At 44.7% G+C, this 21,966-nt stretch overlaps 1 protein-coding gene across 2 annotated transcripts in view; it reads right to left on the bottom strand.

The window, feature by feature from the left end:
* Positions 1-311: 311 nt before the first annotated feature.
* Positions 312-21,966, bottom strand: part of PLPPR3 (phospholipid phosphatase related 3) — a 38,204-nt gene continuing 16,549 nt past the window's right edge. For both annotated transcript variants that reach the window (XM_068271235.1, XM_068271234.1), the window contains exons 3-9: positions 11,670-11,855; positions 11,456-11,585; positions 10,201-10,396; positions 9,682-9,739; positions 8,061-8,234; positions 7,278-7,457; positions 312-2,313 (exon numbers count right to left, since the gene is read on the bottom strand). In XM_068271235.1, coding sequence (XP_068127336.1) covers positions 1,207-2,313; positions 7,278-7,457; positions 8,061-8,234; positions 9,682-9,739; positions 10,201-10,396; positions 11,456-11,585; positions 11,670-11,855 — 2,031 coding nt within the window. In that variant the 3' untranslated portion in view covers positions 312-1,206. The remainder of the gene's footprint in view (positions 2,314-7,277; positions 7,458-8,060; positions 8,235-9,681; positions 9,740-10,200; positions 10,397-11,455; positions 11,586-11,669; positions 11,856-21,966) is intronic.

The raw sequence follows: 21,966 nt of genomic DNA, 5'->3' as shown, positions 1-21,966 counted from the left end.
TGAAAAAAACGTGAAGCACTGCTTCAGAATTCCAGACAATGCATCCGAATCTCTATAGCCATACATGACACGGCTACAGAGATTCGGAGTGCTGGCGTCCATCTCGGACATGGGCACCCGGCGCTAGTGGAAACCCGGCCTAACAAAAATACTAGACAGATAATGACATCATGTGATCAGGACATTACCAACCTGGGGGCCACAGAAACCCCACTACTAACATGATGCTCTTCCCACTAAAGTTTCCACAAAACTTGATAACATTTTCATATCTGTGAAAAAGTGATTGTCTGAGACAGTAAACACAATCATTCAAAATGACAAACTTTAATTGGGCAAAAAAGTGATGCAAATTGAGTACAAATCCTTCAAACAACAGTTCAAGAAGTATAAACCAATACATGCCGCATAGGGTGCAGCCTGTGGGTCAGACCTCAGCAAGCCTTAGAATTCATTTTGAGCCCCCATCCTATTAGAATTTGCATTTTTCATACCAAATATCACCACATTAGTTTAGCATCTGCTAATAGTGTCCGTTTGTGAATAATTACAGTCTTAATTGTTAGATAAGGCAAATTGTAGTATATTTTTGTGTGCCTTTAAACATTGCTTTGTCCTCTCCCGTTATCCAGAGCATAATTGAACATGATTGACAAAAATTTTAACCATCATCTCCTGCTGAAACTTTTTGTTGTCATAATTATATGTTTTTCTTTAAACAGCTTGAAAGAGCATCCTGAAACGTTCTCAAATTTAACAGCACACAAATAGATTGCATTATATCTTCCTGAGCAAATTGTAGCAGAGGAAAACAGCTTTTCCATTGCGCTGGAGAGACTTGCATGGCCTGTTTGTATCAAGGAATGAACTCATTTTAATATACAACTGCAAATGCTACAATACTCCCCTTGTGGGAGTCATTTTCCTGCACAAGCAAAACAAAGGCATTCTTCTTGATCACTTTCTATCAGTTCAATGTACTGAACAAATTACAAAGGCAGCTTGAGTATGCTGCTAATTTTACACGTAGTTCAAAATGTCAGTATTGAAAAAGGATTTTTTCCACGGAGATCAGACAGTTTTGTAGAGGAATAGTTCCAGGATAATTAGGCAGTGGTTTGCTGCTGTCTTGTTTTGTGTCGCTTCCCTTTTTCTAACATGCCAACATACTGTATTTACATTTTTCCTCTATGTCTTCCCTGTTTTTCAGTCCTTAAATCGCTGGTTTTGGAGCTTCTTATAAAAGGGCTCTTCCATTTCTTCACTTCCATCCCTTTCACTTATTGGAGGTTTCCTCCTCAGGCTAGCTTCCCGACTTGCAGAAATGCCAATTGTCTCGGCTACTAGGGGAGTAGGCACACCTCCAGCAACATTGACAGTTGGTCCACAGCGTGGTTCAGAATCAGGTTCTAGGTCACTAATAGAGGAACCTGGAGACACACCAGCACCTTTTTGTGTCCTGTAGCCACGAAAGTCTTTGCTCATGTCATAGCTTCCTGGTTCTTGTGCCTCTCCAGTCTTTTGCCCAGCTTTCCACTCCCATGGGCCATTGCCTGATGAAAGATGAACAACAGGGTGGTGAGGAGCATGAGCATCTATAGTGACAATACTGGAACTGTCCCGTTCTGAGGGTGAGCGGTACTGGGATGAGTCAGAACTACTGGTTGTAGAGGAGGAAGATGTTTCAGAATGTTTGGGAGTACCAGAACCTAGCACTGATGCTTGCTGTTGTTGCTGCTTTGACATGGCAATAACTTGCATTAATCTTGGAGGATTTGTAGTTGCTCGTGGTGCTCCTCCTTTCTCAGCCATCATCATCCACTTGGCCCTAATTGCTGAACTGCTCTTGGGGGATCCAGTCTGATTTTCTTCAGGGATATGTAAAAGTGGAGGGACGGCAGGGCGTGGCTGAATGAGTACTCGAGGAGCCCCTGGCCGAGCTTGAACTGTGGGATAAAGTGATGGTGGTACTCTGTCTGAGTCTGGGTCATCAAGTACAATTCCTGAAGTTTCAGAGGCTGCCCTTCTATGTGCCTGTGCTAAAGCAACCTCCTCTCCAAGCGTCAGAGTACGTCCCTCCACTGGCTTTGGTTTCCACTCAGGACCTGTGCTTCGCTGACGAGAACCTTCTGCGGGCACATGCATAGTCATGTGTCTACGAGCAGTGTCCTCCATGGATGGAGTACTGACTCGGGGAAGAGTGTTGCTAAAGGTTACCATATTTTCTTTTCCCATCGGACTTCTAGGGGCTAATAAATCAACATCCATACTGGCACGTTTGAGGCTACCAAGAGAATTTTTCTCACGCTGAACCTGTCAAAAAAGAAGATACATATTTACTCAGTGGAGCCTCTGGAAACAGATTAACTACTTTGTAAGAAGTATTTATTTCACACAGCTTATCATATCTAAGAGTTTGGTATCCTCCGTATGTACGCTGGTATATACAGTATATACTGTATAATCCGTTTTACAATGTAAATAAAGCATGATTGCAGATTTACTTCTAATTCTTTGATTCTCAAACTCCTATAAACCCTAAAGAGAGAACAAACCCTTTAGCATTCTGGGGAAGTTTTTTTTTCTATCCCTGCAGCCCAAGAGATGCTGAAGACTTCCGAGGCTTCCTTTGTCCATCTCTGGCATCAATCAGACAAAGTTTCTGAGTGCTAGCCAAAGATGTTAGACATCTCGGAGCTCACTCTGACCTGAATTATCGCAAATACTTTCTGTTTTAAGAAAGCAAACTTTTGTTTTCTATAACATTTTAGTAAGGGGGCTTTTTGGACCATTGTAGCCCCTTACACACTCCAATCAGTTCTGGTTCACCATGACCTTGCTGGTTAGTCTGTACCTCTTAGTGTTTTAAGTCCTACTCCATAGAGCCACATTAATCCATGCCATGCATTGATGAGGATCAGTCAATCCGAAACAGTCTGTATGCATGTTGGATTATTGTGGCTCTGTACAATTAACAAGCAGACACATCATTGCATTCCAGTGGATCTGGAGGTGTGTTTAGCTTCTAAGGGCAACAATAGTTGATTTGCAGTTCAGCAGTGATGCACTGGGAGACATCTCGGAGCTCACTCCAACCTGAATTATCGCAAATTGTTTCTGTTTTAAGAAAGCAAACTTTTGTTATCCTTAGCATTTTAGTAAGAGGGCTTTTTGGACCATTGTAGCCCTCACACACTCCAATGAGTTGTGGTTCACCATGAGCTTGCTGGTTAGTCTGTACCTCTGAGTGCTAGCAGACAGACAGAGACAGCTGCATAAATTAAAACTGCACAGGGGCTCGTTCTCTCCATAGAATTTAAAGAGGAGATTGAGAATCAAACTGTTAGAAGTAAGGCTGGATTCATGCTTTATTTGCAGTGTTAAATGGAATATATATCTACAGAATATATATATATATATACACACACACACACATTATTTTTTTTTTAAGAGCATTTTAATATGATGTTTATTATGCGTTTCATCCCACTTTAGATATTCCTGTTGACTTTTGTAAAATTGAGCGACAAGTGCATTAATGTATACTTGGATGCTTATAAGCTGACATTGCAGTGATATTGCAGATTGGCGTGAGCGAAGCAGCAGCCCCAGGACCACTCCACGCCAGTTGGCGTTAACTCCTAGGGGCATCCCCGCTTCAATGACGGAGCGCCGCCATCAGCCTCCCAGCGGCGATCGCCACCGGGAGACTGTTAGACGGCGAAACCACCATCTATTTACATGGTACAGCACTGCGATCTATGGCAGCGCTGTACTGGGGACAGCCCCTGAGTGGCAGGGAAGCGATCCGCTGTCATAGGCTGAAGCCTTTGACAGCCGATCGCACTGATTGGCTGGCGGGGGGAGGGAGGGATGAATTAAAAAAAAAATAGGCAAATTTATTTAAAAAATAAATACATAAATATTTATATTAAAAAAAATGAACATCCTGGGAGCGATCATAGCCCACCAACAGAAAGCTCTATTGGTGGGCAGAAAAGGGGGGGGGGGAATCAAATGTGTGCTGAGTTGTACGGCCCTGCAGCGAGCACTTAAAGCTGCAGTGGCCTTAATTGTAAAAAATAGCCTGGTCACTAGGGGGGTTGGTCCTTAAGTGATTAAGCAATAAATGCATTGCGTTTTATTGGGTCGTACAGTTAAAACAATAACAACTGTAATTTAGAATACCCAAGCAGCTCAGGGTGACCCTACACCACTAGGAAAGTATAGGGGACTAAAAGAGACATAAAATCCAAAATTGTTTCTATTTTTGAGCTTCAAATGTTACCAAAGAGAACAGAATAGGTGGGTTCTACATGGAGGAAATTGTAGAGCAAGAGTAGTTAGTTACTGCAAATTCATTGACTGTTCTGCTAAAATATTCAGCCAATTCAGATTACAAGACATGACAATTTGTAGTTAAAGGGTGAGGCAGGGTTCACACTTGTGACTTGCAACAAAGCCACTGTAGGCCCCATTCAGTTCACTTTTTCTCCTAGGTGATATGTTCACATTTTATCAATAAAATGCTTTTAAGCCATCAGCAAGTAAGAAAATGCAGTCAGACACAAAGGGATAACAGACATCCTCTATAAACAATTAGATTACACAAAAATATGCACACAGACTAAGTGGATTATTTTTTCCAAATGATAGCACAAATTTATTGTCATATTGTCAGACATTAAAGGAATAACAGAACCCCTTTAAAAATTGATAGAATGTGTAAGTAAAAAACATATGGACATTATTTAGAACACTATTTTTATTAGTAATATGCAAGTGAGACAGTAATGACCTGACTAGCTGGACGGACTATATGACTACAAATATGCAAATGGTTAGTGGAGTACATTCATTTTTGTACCCCACTGGTAATTTCAACTGGGAAGTGAGACACTAATGAAATAACAGACTCCCTGTATAACTGTATGTGCTTTGTGAACAATAATTACCATATTGTCCGCTGCATAAGATGCTCCGGAATATAGGATGCACCCAGGTTTAGAGGGCAAAAACCAGGGGAAAAAATAATAAACTAAACCTGGTGCGTCCATATTTCAGGAGCGTCTTGTACATGTCCTCCCCCAAATGGTGTCCTCCATGTGTCCTCCTATCTCCCCATGTCTCCTCCTGTATCCCCCCATGTGTCCTCATGTCTCCTCCTGTATCCCCCATGTGTCCTCATGTCTCCCCCAAGTGTCCTCATGTCTCCCCATGTGTCCTCTCCTGTGTCCCCGCTGTGCCTTTCTCCCCCATGTCTTCTCCTGTGTCCCCACTGTGTCCGTGTCCCCGCTGTGCCTGTCTCCCTCAGGTCTTCTCCTGTGTCCCTGCTGTGCCTGTCTCCCCCATGTCTCCTCTTGTGTCCTTGCTGTGCCTGTCTCCCCCAGGTCTTCTCCTGTCTCCCTGCTGTGCCTGTGTACCCCATGTCTTCTCCTGTGTCCCTGCTGTGCCTGTCTCGCCCATGTTTTCTCCTGTGTCCCCGCTGTGCCTTTCTCCCCATGTCCTCTCATGTGTCCTCGCTTTGCCTTTCTCCCCACATGTCTTCTCCTGTGTCCCCGCTGTGCCTGGCTCCCCCATGTCTTTTTCTGTGTCCCTGCTGTGCCTGTCTCCCCCATATCTCCTCCTGTGTCCCCGCTGTGCCTGGCTCCCTATGTCTCCTCCTGTGTGGCTGCCCCATGTCTCCTCCTGTGTGGCTCCCCCATGTCTCCTCCTGGGTCCCCGCTGTGCCTGGCTTCCCATGTCTCCTCTTGTGTCCCTGCTGTACCTGTCTCCCCCAGGTATTCTTCCGTGTCCCCACTGTGCCTGTGTCCCCGCTGTGCCTGTCTCCCTCAGGTCTTCGCCTGTGTCCCTGCTGTGCTTGTCTCCCCCATGTCTCCTCTTGTGTCCCTGCTGTGCCTGTCTCCCCCATGTCTTCTCCTGTGTCCCTGCTGTGCCTGTCTCGCCCATGTTTTCTCCTGTGTCCCCGCTGTGCCTGTCTCCCCATGTCCTCTCCTGTGTCCTTGCTTTGCCTTTCTCCCATGTCTTCTCCTGTGTCCCCGCAGTGCCTGTCTCCCCCATATCTCCTCCTGTGTCCCCACTGTGCCTGGCTCCCCCATGTCTTTTTCTGTGTCCCCGCTGTGCCTGGCTCCCCCATGTCTTTTTCTGTGTCCCCGCTGTGCCTGGCTCCCCATGTCTCCTCCTGTGTGGCTTCCCCATGTCTCCTCTTGTGTGACTCCCCCATGTCTCCTCCTGTGTCCCCGCTGTGCCTGGCTCCCCATGTCTCCTCCTGTGTGGCTTCCCCATGTCTCCTCCTGTGTCCCCGCTGTGCCTGGCTCCCATGTCTCCTCCTGTGTGGCTCCCCCATGTCTCCTCCTGGGTACCCGCTGTGCCTGGCTCCCCATGTCTCCTCCTGTGTGGCTCCCCCATGTCTCCTCCTGTGTCTCCGCTGTGCCTGGCTCCCCATGTTTCCTCCTGTGTGGCTCCCCCATGTCTCCTCCCGTGTCCCCGCTGTGCCTGGCTCCCCATGTCTCCTCCTGTGTGTCTCCACCATGTCTCGTCCTGGGTACCCGCTGTGCCTGGCTCCCCATGTCTCCTCCTGTGTGGCTCCCCCATGTCTCCTCCTGTGTCCCCGCTGTGCCTGGCTCCCCATGTTTCCTCCTGTGTGGCTCCACCATGTCTCGTCCTGTATCCCCACTGTGCCTGGCCTTGCTAGAGAGCTGCGGCTGCTAAGGATACATGCAAAAGGTGATGCTGAAGTGTGAGGGAGTCTTGCCCAAGGATTCCTTACTGAATAGGTACTGACCCCAACCAGGATTTTAATCATTATCTCCCATGTCAAAGGCGGAGCCCTTAGCCAGTACACTATCCAGCCTAATATCCTACACCATTACCATTGCATAAAACTAAATCTTTGTACCACTAAATCTCTCTATTGGGACAATGAGGTAAGCTGAATTTAGTGTTTTAAAGGACATCTGAAATGAGAGGGCTATAGAGCTTGCCATATTTATTTCTGTGAGATGTTCAATTCTCCACTACATCTGAAAATCTGTCAGTAGTAATGTAACTTGACATTTTTGGTTCGCGAACGCAAATTTGCCACAAACGTTTGCAAACCTGGGTGGTGTAGTGGTTAGTGCTCTCGCCTTGCAGCGCTTGGTCCCTGGTTCGAATCCCAGTCAGATCAACATCTGCAAAGAGCTTCTATGTTCTCTCCGTGTCTTGCCTGCACCAAGCTCTCGCAAGCTAGCAACAGGTCTGCGCAAACATTGAACATTTGAGTGTATTTTACTCACTTGGCGCTGGGTGGCCTGGCTGTTTGGATGAGAAGATAATTCATCATTGCTTGAGGATTTGTTCTGATGATACACAGACTCATGTCCACGCTGTGTTAAAGCACGCAAAGCATCTTTCCCTTGGTGCGTTTTAGAAGAATCTTCTGAGGATGCCCGAAAGTTACCAACAGCATGATAGGCCTGTAAAAGTGATTTGCCAAGTGAAGCAGTTAGTTTCCACAAGGAATAATGCTGGATACACACGGTGCGTTCGTGCACTCGATTTTCCCGTCGATTTCCGTCGATTCGTTTATTTACAACATGTCCGATTTGGATTTCGATGGATCGTTAGGTCGATTCGGCATACTTTGCATGCGAATCGACCTAACGATCCATCGAAATCCAAATCGGACATGTTGGAAATAAACGAATCGACGGGAATCGACGGGAATCGATGGGAAAATCGAGTGCACGAACGCACCGTGTGTATCCACCATAAGAGTGGTCAGTTTAAACATAAAACACACCCCTGTATGGTGAGATGACTGACACATGGGCCCATCTGCAATTAACGTTTTCTCCTAGGTGATATTTTCACATCCTATCAATAAAATGCCTTTTAAGCCACCAGCAACCACGAAAATACTCAGAATAATTTTGACAGTTCTTTTCCAACTACTTTTTGGTACTTTTTCAGCTGCAGAGTACTAAAAAGTTATTTTTAACAAAAGATGAAACATTATCTTCTAGGAGAAAACTTGGGAGAAAAAAGAGAATTGAATAAGGTGAGAGCACAGAGCTTACCAGGTAGGCAGCAATGCCTGTTCCAATCAAGAAGCCTGTATAGACATCCACTGGATGACTGCGGTACTGGGTGATTTGGGTTAATCCACACACTCCAGCAGCTATGGCGAAGGAGAAAACCAGCAGCGGCTTCAGAAGCTTTGTACTATCTGTTATGATGGAATTAAAGTACATCTGAAAAATAAATAAACGTTGTGTTGATATTTATTCTGACTTGAAGTAAAACTATTTTAATTTTGGATAGTGTTAGGCAGAGATCGGATTTCTTTCTGGTTATTATTGGCATTAGTATTCTGGTTGACTAGAGTTCTGACCAGCTCCTTTACCCCCTGACAGCTTCACAGCAAAGGAAATACAACTCTTCAAGTGAGAATGGCACTCAGAACTATTTCCTTTGCTGCTATCAGGCACCTTATTGAATGGCCCCACAAACACTGGACAGGGGGTTCCCTCAAATATAATTATTATGCAGTGTGCCCCTTTATCAAATTTTGGTGGTCAGTGGAGCCTGTAATAAAAAAAAAAGTACTCAGCTTCCAGTTTACTCGCAAATGCCAGACTCCCACACACTGAGACTATTACTGAAAGTGATGGATTATGATGTACTAGTGACTTAGCCTGTTTAAAAACGGGCTAGGTCCATCACTGCAGCCAGAGTGCGTGCATCCCCCCCCCCCCCCCCCCCGCGTGCCTTCATCTGCCCGGCTGGCTGTCCTGCTCCGTCCAAAGGGTGTCCCGTGGCACATGCACAGTAGTGCAAACGCAGGGACACACACACACACGGACACACACGGACGCAGAGACAAAGTTGAAACAAATGTTGTTGCAAAGCTTGAAATTGGCTCAATCAAATGTAGCTGATGCCAGTTTTAAATCGCCTAATTCCAAGCTGCATGCAAATTGCAACAAAGTTTGTATCAGCTCAGAAAATGATCATCTCAGTATTCATCTTTATATTATTTTATATAATATATAATATTTTAACAAGCAAGCATAACAATATAATATTTAACAATAATATTTTAACATGCATAAATGTTAAAGGGACAATGAAACTTATGAGATAATGGATTGTATATGTTATACTGGTAATTAATAGAACATTAGTAGCAAACAAAAAAGTCTCATTTTTCGATCGAGAGTCATCGATTTTCCGTTATATAGCTTTATTTATAACATTGCACCATTCTGTCATATTTACAGTTTAGAAACTACACTCTGCATTTTAAGCTGCAAAACAGAGCAGAGCTAATGGCCTTTTGAACTTTAATGCAGTAAGCTGTCTCCCGCTGTCTCTTGAATCTTCAGAATACAAGACTGTGTTGAGCAAGTTGGTGGAATAGCTCAGAGAAGCTCTTCTTGAATAGATAACAGTTCAGGTGTTTTAACTCTTCCTGTACTGCAAAACAACAAGACTATTTTCTTTGCTACCAATGTTCTATTTGTTATCTGTACTACACGTGCAATTCATTATCTCATAAGTTTATTTTCGCTTCAGATTTGCTTTAAAGTGTACAAATGCATATGGGATGATCTCACTCTATCTGTAATATTAGGTTTCATGACAACGATGCTTAACAAAATGACACCAATGAGCATTTTCAGCGAGAGAGATACTCACAGATATATAGACAGCAGCAAAAGCCGAGAGTGTAGCGTGTTGTGAAGGGAAAGTCTTCCTGGAAACATAATTGTAAGGTACAAAAGTGTGAATATTAATAGCTTAGAGATGCAGTCTGCAGTAATACATAGCAATAATCAGAAGTTACATTTATTATCTATATGAATTTCCAACAAAGATATACCTTTTTCTGCTTGCCCCTTAATATGACTTGGTTACAATGTATTACTGATTTATTACCTGCGTTTACTGCTCACATTATTTCTACAAACTTGCTACAGCAGTGGATATTCAGTGTCAGAAAATTGCCCCATTTTTGCTGTTTTCTATGGCCTGCAGTTCCCTGTTGCTAGGAAGCAAACATGGTTGCTTAGCTACCTTTGCATTGTTACACCTAATGAGTGCTACGTGACTGATGTTTTGGCTGTTTGCTCCAAATAGCCTAGCTGTATGAAATTGTGTAATCTGGTGTGCAGCTGCATTCAGAATGTTGGCGGTACAAGCTGAAGCAATGCTTACCTTGCAGACAAAATGGCATGCTGGTCATTTCCTGTGCAAATATCCTGAGTGATGTAAGGATTTGAAGCACATGAAGTGCCGAGCCTTGTGTAGTTAGGCTTACATACTGTAAGGAAGAATGGGGCGTGATACCCAGTTGCAAGCTGAATGACATCGGTAACCAATGCGGTCGCACATAGCCCAAAAACATGAACGCCTAGAAGTAGAGAATAGACCTTTGTAATGCCTGTGTTTGACAAGTCAGTAATTCATCAGTAGTGATGTTGCAAACTTGACATTTTTGGTTTGTGAACGCGAATTTGCCACAAACGTTCGCAAACCTGGGCAGCAAGGTGGCATAGTGGTTAGCGCTCTTGCGTTGCAGCGCTGGGTCCCTGGTTCGAATCCCAGCCAGGTCAGTTAATTGGCTTCCCCCTAAATTGGCCCTAGACTATGATACATGTACTACACCAGGGGTCAGGAACCTTTTTGGCTCAGGGAGCCATAAACGCCACATATTTTAAAATGTATTTCCATGAGAGCCATACAATTTGTTTCAAACTGGGACAGTATGCATGCGCAACAGAAGGCTGTCCCTGTTGCCATGGTGATGTGTATACAGTTGATCCGCTGGGCGGTGGAAGTGTCAGACACATCTTCAGCTTCTCTTGGGTTTCAGCAACATCAGCAATATCCCCCCAGATCCAGACAGGAGAAATACTGACTAACAGCTTGTACAATTAGCTAGCTGACTTGGGGGTTGATTGACTTTGTAGGACAAGATCCCCACACTTTGGCCCAATAGGCTGCTTGTCAAGTGACGGGCAGCCTATTGGGCCAATCAAAGTGTGGGGATCTCATCCTACAAAGTCATTGGCCCTGACAGGGTCCAGAATGGGACAATTAAAGCAGCTGTTCGTTTTGGGGGGAGCGCAAATAAGGTAGTAGTGCACGCTACAGCAGTAGCGTTTCTACTTTGAAAATTTTACTAAGCTCAGCTGCTCTGCTTGAGCAGTGTAGCTTAGTGAATCAACCCCTACTGATTTGTCTGTGAGCCAGATGTAGCCATCAAAAGAGTTACATCTGGCTCCCGAGCCGTAGGTTCCCTACCCCTGCACTACACGAAACATACATAGACATATGACTATGGTAGGGACTAGATTGTGAGCCCCTCTGAGGGACAGTTAGTGACAAGACAATATATTTACAGTGAACAGTTGGGCCATCACTATTCATCAGTCAATCAGTCATTCTATATGCATGATGCTTTACTCACCCACAAAGCGAACAGTCCTGCGCAGGAACGAATTGAAGTTGCAGCCCCCTGCATTAATGCTTCCTTCAGAGCTACCACGACCCTTCAGTTTAGACTGAATACAGTAGAGTATTCCCTCTCCAAGCATTATCTAGTAGAGCACAGAACAGAGTTATGTTAGTACAAGAAAGACTTGTGATGTTAACTTCCCCCATTTTACACAACAGGTACTCACAGAGGCCGCAGGAGCAGCAAATGCAAGACTAAGCAGCATAAGAAGTGGAATGAGCTCTTCATTGCTCTCAACATATGGCATAGACAATGAACGATCATGGCACTGAAACCCGCCCTGTGCTGGCCGGAAGATGTCAGTTAGCTCCAGAAAGTAGAGGGACACTATGGAGGAGGCCACTATGGGAAGCTAAAGGAAGAGAGGACATGTTAGAGAGAGAGGCAAAATGGTGATCTTTTATTATTTTATGGTCTAGAGGAGGGATGTCCAACTCCAGTCCTGAAGCACAGAAGTCCTTACATTTTTTACACAGCTCAGATTAACCACTTGCCGACCGCGCACTCATAACGCGCGTCGGCAAAGTGGCAGCTGCAGGACCAGCGACACAGATCTGCGTCGCGGGCTGCAGGCTAATTAATCAGGAAGCAGCCGCTCCCGCGAGCGGCTGTTTCCTGTCATTTCACGGCGGGGGGCTCCGTGAATAGCCTGCGGGCTGCCGATCGCGGCTCGCAGGCTAAATGTAAACACAAGCAGAAATAATCCACTTTGTTTACATTTTTACAACGCTGCTACAGTAGCAGCGTTGTAGTAGATCAGCGATCCCCGGCCAATCAGCGGCCGGGGATCGCTGTCACATGACAGGCAGGAGCCTGTTAGAGGCTGCACAGGACAGATCCGTTCCTGTGCAGCCTCCGATCTCTCTCGGGCAGGGAGGGAAAAGAGGGAGAGGGGGAATCTTGCGGTGGAGGGGGCTTTGAGGTGCACCCCCCCCCCGCCACCCACAGCATGCAGGAGCGATCAGACCCCCCCAGCACATCATCCCCCTAGTAGGGAAAAAAGGGGGGCGATCTGGTCGCTCTGCCTGTCATTTGATCTGTGCTGGGGGCTGTAGAGCCCACCCAGCACAGATCTGAAAAAACAGCGCTGGTCCTTAAAGGGGAACTGAAGAGAGAGGTATATGGAGGCTGTCATGTTTATTTCCTTTTAATCAATACCAGTTGCCTGGCAGCCCTGCTGGTCTATTTCTCTGCAGTAGTATCTGATTAAAACCAGAAACAAGCATGCAGCTAGTCTTGTCAGATCAGACTTATAAGTCTGAACCACTGAAACACCTGATCTGCTGCATGCTTGTTCAGGGGCTATGGCTAATAGTATTAGAGGCAGAGGATCAGCAGGGCTGCCAGGCAACTGGTATTGTCTAAAAGGAAATAAACATGACAGCCTCCATATACCTCTCTCTTCAGTTCCCCTTTAAGGGGGGGTAAAGGCTAGGTCCTCAAGTAATGGAACTAAGTCAGTAGAAAACATTTCTCCATTTTTAAGTCCGTCCTAAATATTGGCATGGATATGGCCCCCGAGGACTGGAGCTGGGCAACCCTGGTGTAGTGCAAACAAAACACAACTTTGGTTATAACATTTAGTTAATTACAATAGTGAGCCATTCTAAAAGAAATACTAACTTTGAAGCATGATTGACTACAGAAAACAGAGTGGATATTAAACACTTGTTTTTTTGCTTTCATAATAATGAAGGCCACTGCCACTGAAAATTATGTGTTCACGTCTCTATAAACCAACGATAAAGACATTAAACCTGGTATCCTGTAAGGGCCTATTAATAATACACAAATTGAATTTCTACCCAGATAATGCATGGAAATGCACTACCCTTTAACTAAGAGGCTCAGTTCATACTAGGTCCACTGCCCTGCATTTTATCTGCAGCTGACAAAAGGACATGTAGAAAGGGTCCATGCTTTCACATAGGCTTGTTCACCACATTTGCATTACATGTCCATTGTGGTGATGTCCATTGCAGCCTGCAACAGACAAACCTGACCATTTACTTTTTCATTCCTTCCTCTAAAGCTCAATACGAGCTTGTAAAAATGCAAACTGAATTTCTTAAATTCTGAAAGCACACATGTTGTTTAGAGTAAATTACAGTATATATTGCAGACTATGGAATTGAAGGTTTTTCTTTCTTTAGTAGAGTCACTACTAGCATTTTCCTGTCACCACCCCTAATTTTGGCAGTGTTGCCTACAATGCAAATGGGTGACTGTATGAATGCAATTTATTGAATGTGAGTGAGCCATCTCTATAAAGGCAGTGCCCTGGGAGCGGGTCAGGAGCCGATTTTTATTGGCCCATGACTCAGTCTATCGATATAAGCGGCTCCCATTGGTTTACATTAATAGGCAGGGTCAGGAGCCAATGAAAGCGGCTCTTGACCTGCTCAAAGGAACTCTGCTGTCATAGAGACGGTAGAGTGGGTGTCCAAGTTTCCCAATGTGCGGCGGTGATGGTGATTGCGGCGGGTATGTGCAGCGATTCGCTGGTATTCGTCGCTATTCCGCCATTTCTTGTACCGGCGGTCTCTGGTCCTTAAGAGGGCAGAGACCGCTAGTACTTAAGTGGTTACATTATTTCTAGTTTGGAATGGGGCGTGCAGTCTCAAGGAGGAAGTTCTCTGCCCCAGTGACACTTTCTTTTGTGCATTTTTAATATGTTTTATAATATATATCTTTACATGTTGTACACACACAGCTTCATCTTCAGGATAAAAAACAGAGAAAGAAAAGAAAACAGATTTGGATTAACAAATGGAAAGCACTTGTTTGCATGCAGCAATAGAACAGCCACATTTAGAATCTAATTCTCTAGAGACCTACAATGTGCCCAGAGCAATTTCTATGGTTTGCGTGCTCTGCCTGTGTACACATTAATATCTTTCATGTCTAAAAGAATAATTAAGTGAATCTGGCATGTTTGTTAAACATGATCAGGGTTTGTTCTCGTACGATCATTTAAAGTGGACCTGAACTCTTGCACAGAACAAAAGGAAAACATAGAGAAATGCACCCTGTAAGTATTTAGAGAGTTTAGCCTGTCTCACTCCCCCTCATATGTGTCTAATCACAAGTTGTGATTTGATCTCTCCCCTGTGCCACCTGACTGCCACGGCAGATCAACTCATTTGAAAGCACAGGATGTTAACAATATGTCTGCTTCCATGAAAGCTGGAAGTAGACACACTACAGATTTATTGCAGGATTTGTATCAGCTGTAACAAAGGAATGTTTTTCTTGAAAAGGTTATTATGCTGTTGCGTATCTTTTAGAGCAGAGAGGAAGTTCTGAGTTTAGGTCCGCTTTAAAGGGAACCTAAACTGAGAAGGGTATGCATTTTTCCTTTTAAAATAATACCAGTTGCCTGACTCTCCTGCTGATCCTGTGTCTCTAATACTTTTAGCCACGGCCCCTCAACAAGCATTGCAGATCAGGTGCTCTAACTGAAGTCAGACTGGATTAGCTGCATGCTTGTTTCAGGTGTGTGGCTGCAATAGTGGCTGAATCAAAGAGATCAGCAGGACTGACAAGCAACTGGTACTGTTGGTAAAAGGAAACATCCACATCCCTCTCAGTTAAGGTTCCCTTTAACATATATTTTTGCACCTGTAGGAAACTGAGCAATAACGATTATAGCAAACCTGACAGCAATTTCTGCTGTGAAGAAAACTTGCTGCTCGCTGCTGGCCAGGGAAGTATCACATGACCAGCTGAGCAGCCACTAGAAACGGAGAGAGCTGGGGTGGAGTCTGTAGTTTGAAGTACAGCGTATTATTTCTTAGTCACATGATGGGCATATTAATCCACTACAGATATCTTCAGACTGCCTGCTACTATGGTATTCAATTAGAGAAGGATGAATGGGAAGAGGCTCTGGAGGCTGTTACCAAAGTTCCTCCCTGCTTACCCAAATACAAATAATACACCTCACAGATTTCACTCCAGCCAGACTGGCCAAATTCTCAAGTGGGTATGTTTTGTACTGTCCCATATGCCTAATGCAGTAGGCACCATTTATTTATCTAATTTGGTCCTGCCCACCAATTAGAAATAGGTTGTAGCTTTCCTTCACAACAAAATGGGCACCCCATTTTTCCTGGACCCAAAACTTTGACTCCTGGGCCTGATGCTGGAGGAGGACATGCCCATCACTAATAGAAGCTTTCTGATACACTCTTCATAGCCAGACTGGAAACTGCTAAGATATGATTTGCCCAATCTCCCTTCAAAGCATGAACGCAACCAAGGTACAACAGAACTTAGGTACAATGTAGTGCACTATGTATATAATTGACTGTCCTTTGCATTCAGGTTTAACTGTCAGACAATTTTATTTAACTTTATTTCTGTAGCTGATATTACCAAATGTATACCTTATTGCTTTGCATAGATTCTTGTCATTGTTTGCCTTCATTCAATAAACACAAATAAGAAGCACATCTACAGTATAGTGATTTTAAAAAAGGTTGTTTGCCTTAAAATGGAAAGCAGAAGCAAATAATTTCAATAAGGACCCTATATAATTTTTCCAAAATGGATAATTGTGTTCTTAAACTTCTCCTCCTAGTCCTCCTAGTTTTACAAGAGCTCCAAATATAGCTTGTCCTATAATGAGTTCTAACCATGGCCTGAGGCACAAGAAGAAGAGACATCAGGTCACAGTTAGGCGGCCATTGAACCAGGTTCTGCTATTACAACAGCAAGAGAAGAGCCACAATGAATAGCTTCTGGTCACTGCCCTGCTATCCAAGGCATCACGAGGAAGCCAAATCACAGGGATATAAAGGATGAGGGGCCATTCTCTCTCTTTTCCTCCACTAAATATTTTTCGCACTAAATGGTATTGAATTCTTAAATGAAATATAATTTTAGTCAAGCAGAACAATTCTAACCAAATCCTTGCGATAATGATATCAGTCTTTCTCATCATTGTTGAAGAATTTTAAGCCACTCTGCTTTCTCTCAGAAAAATGTATGAACTGTCAAATGTGGATATCAGGAAAGGGTATTTCTTTTCCACACCACTGTAGCTGATGCATAATTTGGTATATAAAATACACATTTGTCTGTATTTAGTGTTTCAGTTTGTAAGAGCTATACTGTGGCTTTACTCATAATGCATGCAGAACATATGTGCCAAATGGATCTCACTGCTTATTATGTGGGCCAATGTCTTGGGGCAATTTCTAAAAACACGAGGCAATTAGAATCTTTGTTTGTTCTGGAACTGTTCCCTTTGTCTCCATGGTAATTATGCATGAATCACACAGTCTTATTATGCCTGCTTTGTTGGATTGCAGGGATTATGGATGCCTTTACAACAGAAATTATACATCATTCAGAATGCAAAAAATGTTATATGAGGCACACTACAGATACAGTTGAGGCTGAAATTATTAGCCCCACAGGAATTATGGAACATTTTTCGAAACTTCTTCCTAATGTTTGCACCAGCGATGGAACTTGAAACATCAAACATTCACCAGTGCTATTTAGTAGCTTTTGGTACATTTTGTAATATAAAATACAGTACATTTTTAGGCTTTCATTATATCAAATATAGTAAAAAATGGGGAAGGACTACTGTTACTCAACATGCTAAAGACAAGCAAATCAGTCTGGAGCTCAGAAAGAAGATAGTAGAGGCTCATGATAAGTCGGAAGGCTACACTGCTATTTCCAAGTGATTCACAGTGTCTGGAACTGCTGTACCTTGCATCATTGCCAAGTACAAGGAGACAAATTCTGTAACAACCCATAAGTGCAAGATTTCTAGAACTCTGGAAAAGAAAAAAGTCAGAGATGTCAGCAAGTATGACAAGATAATTGTTGCTGACCTGACCTCTTATAAAGTTGATGTTTTAAGGAACACATTTGTGAGGGCTTTAGGGCAATTGTTCCAGAAGAAGCCCTTTACTCAAAGAGTAGTACATCACAGCCCGACTAAGGTTTGGCCCTCAGCATTTGAAAGGTAAAGATATGTTTTGGAATTGTGTGTGCTTTGGTCAATAAGACTAAACTAGAACTGTTTGGGCCTATAGTTGTTGCTTATGTTTGGCCAAGAAAGGGAGAGGTCTTCAACCCTAGGAACACAGTTGCCACAGTTAAACATGGTGGTGGGAGCATCATGCTGTGGGGCTGTTTTGCAGCCTCATGCACAGGGAGCCTTGTTTGCGTGCATGGAATAATGAAAAAATAAAATTATGTTGACATTTTAAAGGAGAATATGCAGAAATCTGCTCGTAGTCTAGGCTTAGGTCGTTGCTGGGTCTTCCAACAAGACAATGACCCAAAGCATCAAAATCAGTCCACCAGCACCTCAAGGATACCAAAATAAAGATCCTGGAGTGGCTCGCACAAACCTCAAACCTATTGAAAATCTGTGGTGGGTGCTCAAAGTGAATGTCCATGCTTGGAAACCATGCAATTTAGACCAGCTCGAGTAGTTTGCAATGGAAGATGGCCCAAAATCCCTCAGGAGACCTGTGCCAACCTAGTAAAAACTGCTCTATGAGACTGTTGTCAGTTGTGGCTCAGAAAGGGTACACTATTGACTATTAATGGCCAGGGGGCTAATCATTTTGGATGTCTAATTTTTGCCCTTTCTTGTTTCAACTTGGTGTATCAATAAAATATCCTAAATAAACTTAGTGGACATTGTTTTTTTTATAGTATATTTGTTTACAAAAAAAATCAAACACATGTTTTTAAAGGTCATTTTCATGGAGAAATCAAGAGTGTTGTCTTCATACTTCATAACTTCAACTTCATAAGAAAGGCTAATCATTCTGGCAGGGCCGGCCCTAGACTTTTTGCCGCCTGAGGCATAATAAGAAAAAAATTGCCCCCCCCCCCAGCCGTGGGTGGGGCGCCGAGCTGGAGGGGTAGCTGACAGAAAGGGGGTATTGGGCCTAGCGTTTGGGAGGGGGGCCGGACCCCCCCTCCCTCACCTGGGTCCCCCGATCTGCGCTCCTCCTCCAGCGTTAAGTAACCAGCTGCGTGCATAAAGATGAAGAGGCAACGGGCGGGGGAATCACTCACCTCTTCCGCGTTCCATCGTGCGCTCCACCGACGTCACTTCCCGCAAGGCCGTCCACTTACAATAAGTCCGACCCCCCTCCCCACCGCTAGGCCCAATACCCCCTTTTTGCCAGCTACCCCTCCAGCTCGGCGGGTGGCACCTAGCATCCACAGACAGGCGGGCGCCGCCCCCCAGATCTGCCGCCTGAGGCAAATGTTTCACCCCGCCTCATGAGCGGGCCGGGCCTGCATACTGGCCTCTAATGTATGTCAAGTAAAAACAAGAAATATGGGATTAACATGAGCTTTAAAGGGTTCCTAAAGTTACACGTAATATGATGATATAAAACATGTATTTACAGTCCCAATCCTATTTAGAACTATACTGAGTTAATTTTTTTTCTTACTGTAAGGGTTAAGAAAGAGCTCTACATGATATTAAACCAATATTTTTAACCTTTAAAGAGACACTGAAGCGAAAAAAAAAATATGATATAATGATTTGTATGTGTAGTACAGCTAAGAAAAAAAACATTAGCAGCAGAGACACAAGTCTAAAGGTGCGTACACACGCACTACAGAAGTAAACGACGGGTCCGTCGGACCCTCCCACTGGGCGGACTTTCAGCAGACAGTAGTGCGTGTGTACGCACTGTCGGCGGACTGGAACAGCCTTATCAGTCCGCCGACATTGCGTACACACACACTACAGTCTGCTGAAAACCCGCCCAGCGGGAGGTGCCGACGGACCCGTCATTGGCTGCTGTAGTGCGTGTGTACGCACCTTAATATTGTTTCCAGTAAAGGAAGAGCTAAGAAACTCCAGTTGTTATCTATGCAAATTAGCCAATGAGCCCCACGACTTTCAAAGTCACAGAGAACTCTGCCAGACACTTGAGATAATAAGCTTTAAAAGACTTTGGCCTCAATTCACTAAGATCATGCTGGAGATAATAAGGCAAGAGAAAACTAACCACCACATAGTGAGAGAGTTATCTTATCTCTCCATTCCTTAAGTTACCTCCTCTGTAGTCAAGTTACCTCCTCTGTAGTTAAAGGGATACTGCAGGGGGGGTCAGGGGAAAATGAGTTGAAGTTACCCGGGGCTTCTAATGGACCCCCACAGACATCCTGTGCCCGCACAGACACTCCCCAATGCTCTGGCCCTGCCTCCGGTTCACTTCTGGAATTTCAGACTTTAAAGTCTGAAAACCGCTGCGCCTGCATTTGACGTGTCCTCACTTCCGCTGATGTCACCAGGAGCTCACAGTGCAGGCCCAGTATGGTCTGTGTCTGTGCCGTGCGCTCCTGGTGACATCAGGGGAAGCGAGGACACGGCAACGCAGGCGCAGTGGTTTTCAGACTTTAAAGTCTGAAATTCCAAAAGTGAGCCGGAGGCGGGGCCAGAGCATCGGTGAGTGTCTGCACGGGCACAGGATGCCTGCGGGAGACCATTAGAAGCCCAACTCATTTTCCCCCGACCCCCCTACAGTATCCCTTTAAGTTACCTCCTCTGTAGTTATTTTCACCCGCAGCTAATTAATAGCCTGTCTTTAACATTAGAATTCTGGAGTTATTTTAAAGATTGAAGAGTTAACTTAAAGACAGAAGAGTTAACTTTAGGTTTGCTTGAGGTAAAATGTTTCCTGAATACTACATGCCTCATCACCATGGTGATAACTCTAGAAACGTTATTAAAGACAGGAGATAAGTTTAGTGAATTGAGGCCAATGTATCTTTTTTCCCTCTGCAGGGAAGATTTTCCCGAGAAGGCTAGTGAACTTTTGAACCCATTTAGCATGCTGAGTAGTGTCTAAACTGCAAATATTAGAGGATGATATAATGTTAAAAAAAAAACACTGTATAACGGAAAATAAAAATATTAGAATATGTTCTTTGCTACTAAAATTCTAGTAATTATCCGTATTACACAACCAATTCATTATATCATCATTTTTTTTTCGCTTCAGTGTCTCTTTAAAGGAACCCCGAGCTGTGCCTTAAAGTGAACCTAAAGGCAACCAAAAAAAATGAGATTAACTCACCTGGGGCTTCCCTCAGCCCCCTGCAGACAATCGGTGCCCTCGCAGCTCCGCTCTGGTGGCCCAGAACCCGCCGGCGAACACTTCCGGTTTGGCCGTCATCGGCCGACAGGCATGGGAACGCGAGTGATTCTTCGCGTTCCCAGCCTGTATATCGCCCCCCTATGCTGCTATTGCGGCGTCCGATCGTCTGCAGGGGGCTGAGGGAAGCCCCAGGTGAGTTAATCTCATTTTTTGGTTGCCTTTAGGTTCACTTTAAAAAAGAAAACTGGACTTACCTGGGCTTCCTCCAGACCGCCATAACCCGCGAGGTCCCCTGCATCCTCCTGGCCCCCTCTGCAATCCTGCTGGTGGCTACGGTAATGCGCCACACAAGCTCGCCCCCGCTGCGTATCTGTCGCGTCATCACGCTGGCCGCCGTAAGAGTCCTGTGCATGTGTGGTTCTCTAAAGACAGAACTGCGCATGCGCAGGACTCTTACAGTGGCTGGGGTACACAGCGGAGCGAGCTCGCACGACTTCACCTAAAGTCGGCGCATTACTGGAACCGAGGAGGGGGCCAGGAGGATTCCGGGGACCTTGTGGGCTATGGTGGGCTGAAGGAAGCCCCAGGTAAGTCCAGTTTTCTTTTTAAGACACAGCTCAGGGGCCCTTTAAATACAAAATAAGACTATGACATTCCATAAGAGTCCACTTTTGGATTAGGGCAATAGATATAATTGCTATTCTTATTCTATTTTCACTTCAGGTTTGCTTTAACAATATGTGTTAAAAGTGGCTGGATAGTGTACTGGTTAAGGGCACCTCCGTTAACCACTTCAGGACCACAGGCTTTAACTCCCCCCCCCCCCCCTCCCCCAAAGACCATGACATTTTTCACAAAAACGGCCACTGCAGCTTTAAGGGCTCGTTGCAGGGCCGCACAACTCAGCACACAAGTGATTCCCCTCCCCCCCCCCCCTTTTCACCCCACCAACAGAGCTCTCTGTTGGTGGAGTCTGATTGCACCCCAGGTGTTTGTTTTTTTTAAAAATAAATAATTATTCATTTATTTTGTTAATACTTTTAACTATTTTATTTTAATTTTATACTTCTCTCTCCCTACCCACCAGCCAATCACCATGAACGACTGTCGGAGGCTTCAGCCTATGACAGCGGATCACTTCAGGAGTTATAGAGGGGACAGCCGTGTCACACGGCTGTCCCCAGTACAGCGCTGCTTTAGATCGCATCGCTGTACCGGGTAATTAGACGGCGATTTTGCCGTCTAACAGTCTCCGAGCGGCGATCGCTGCTGGGAGACTGAAGGCGGAGCAGCAGATGCGCGCGCAGCGTGTGCGCGATCTCCTGCAAAAGCCAGCCCCAGGACTTTAGGCAGGTCTGGGGC

The sequence above is a fragment of the Hyperolius riggenbachi genome, chromosome 1 (genome assembly GCF_040937935.1).
Source record: "Hyperolius riggenbachi isolate aHypRig1 chromosome 1, aHypRig1.pri, whole genome shotgun sequence".
Classification (NCBI taxonomy): domain Eukaryota; kingdom Metazoa; phylum Chordata; class Amphibia; order Anura; family Hyperoliidae; genus Hyperolius; species Hyperolius riggenbachi.
Note: the sequence above shows the minus strand (reverse complement) of the source record. Positions and strands in the feature narration are given on the sequence as shown.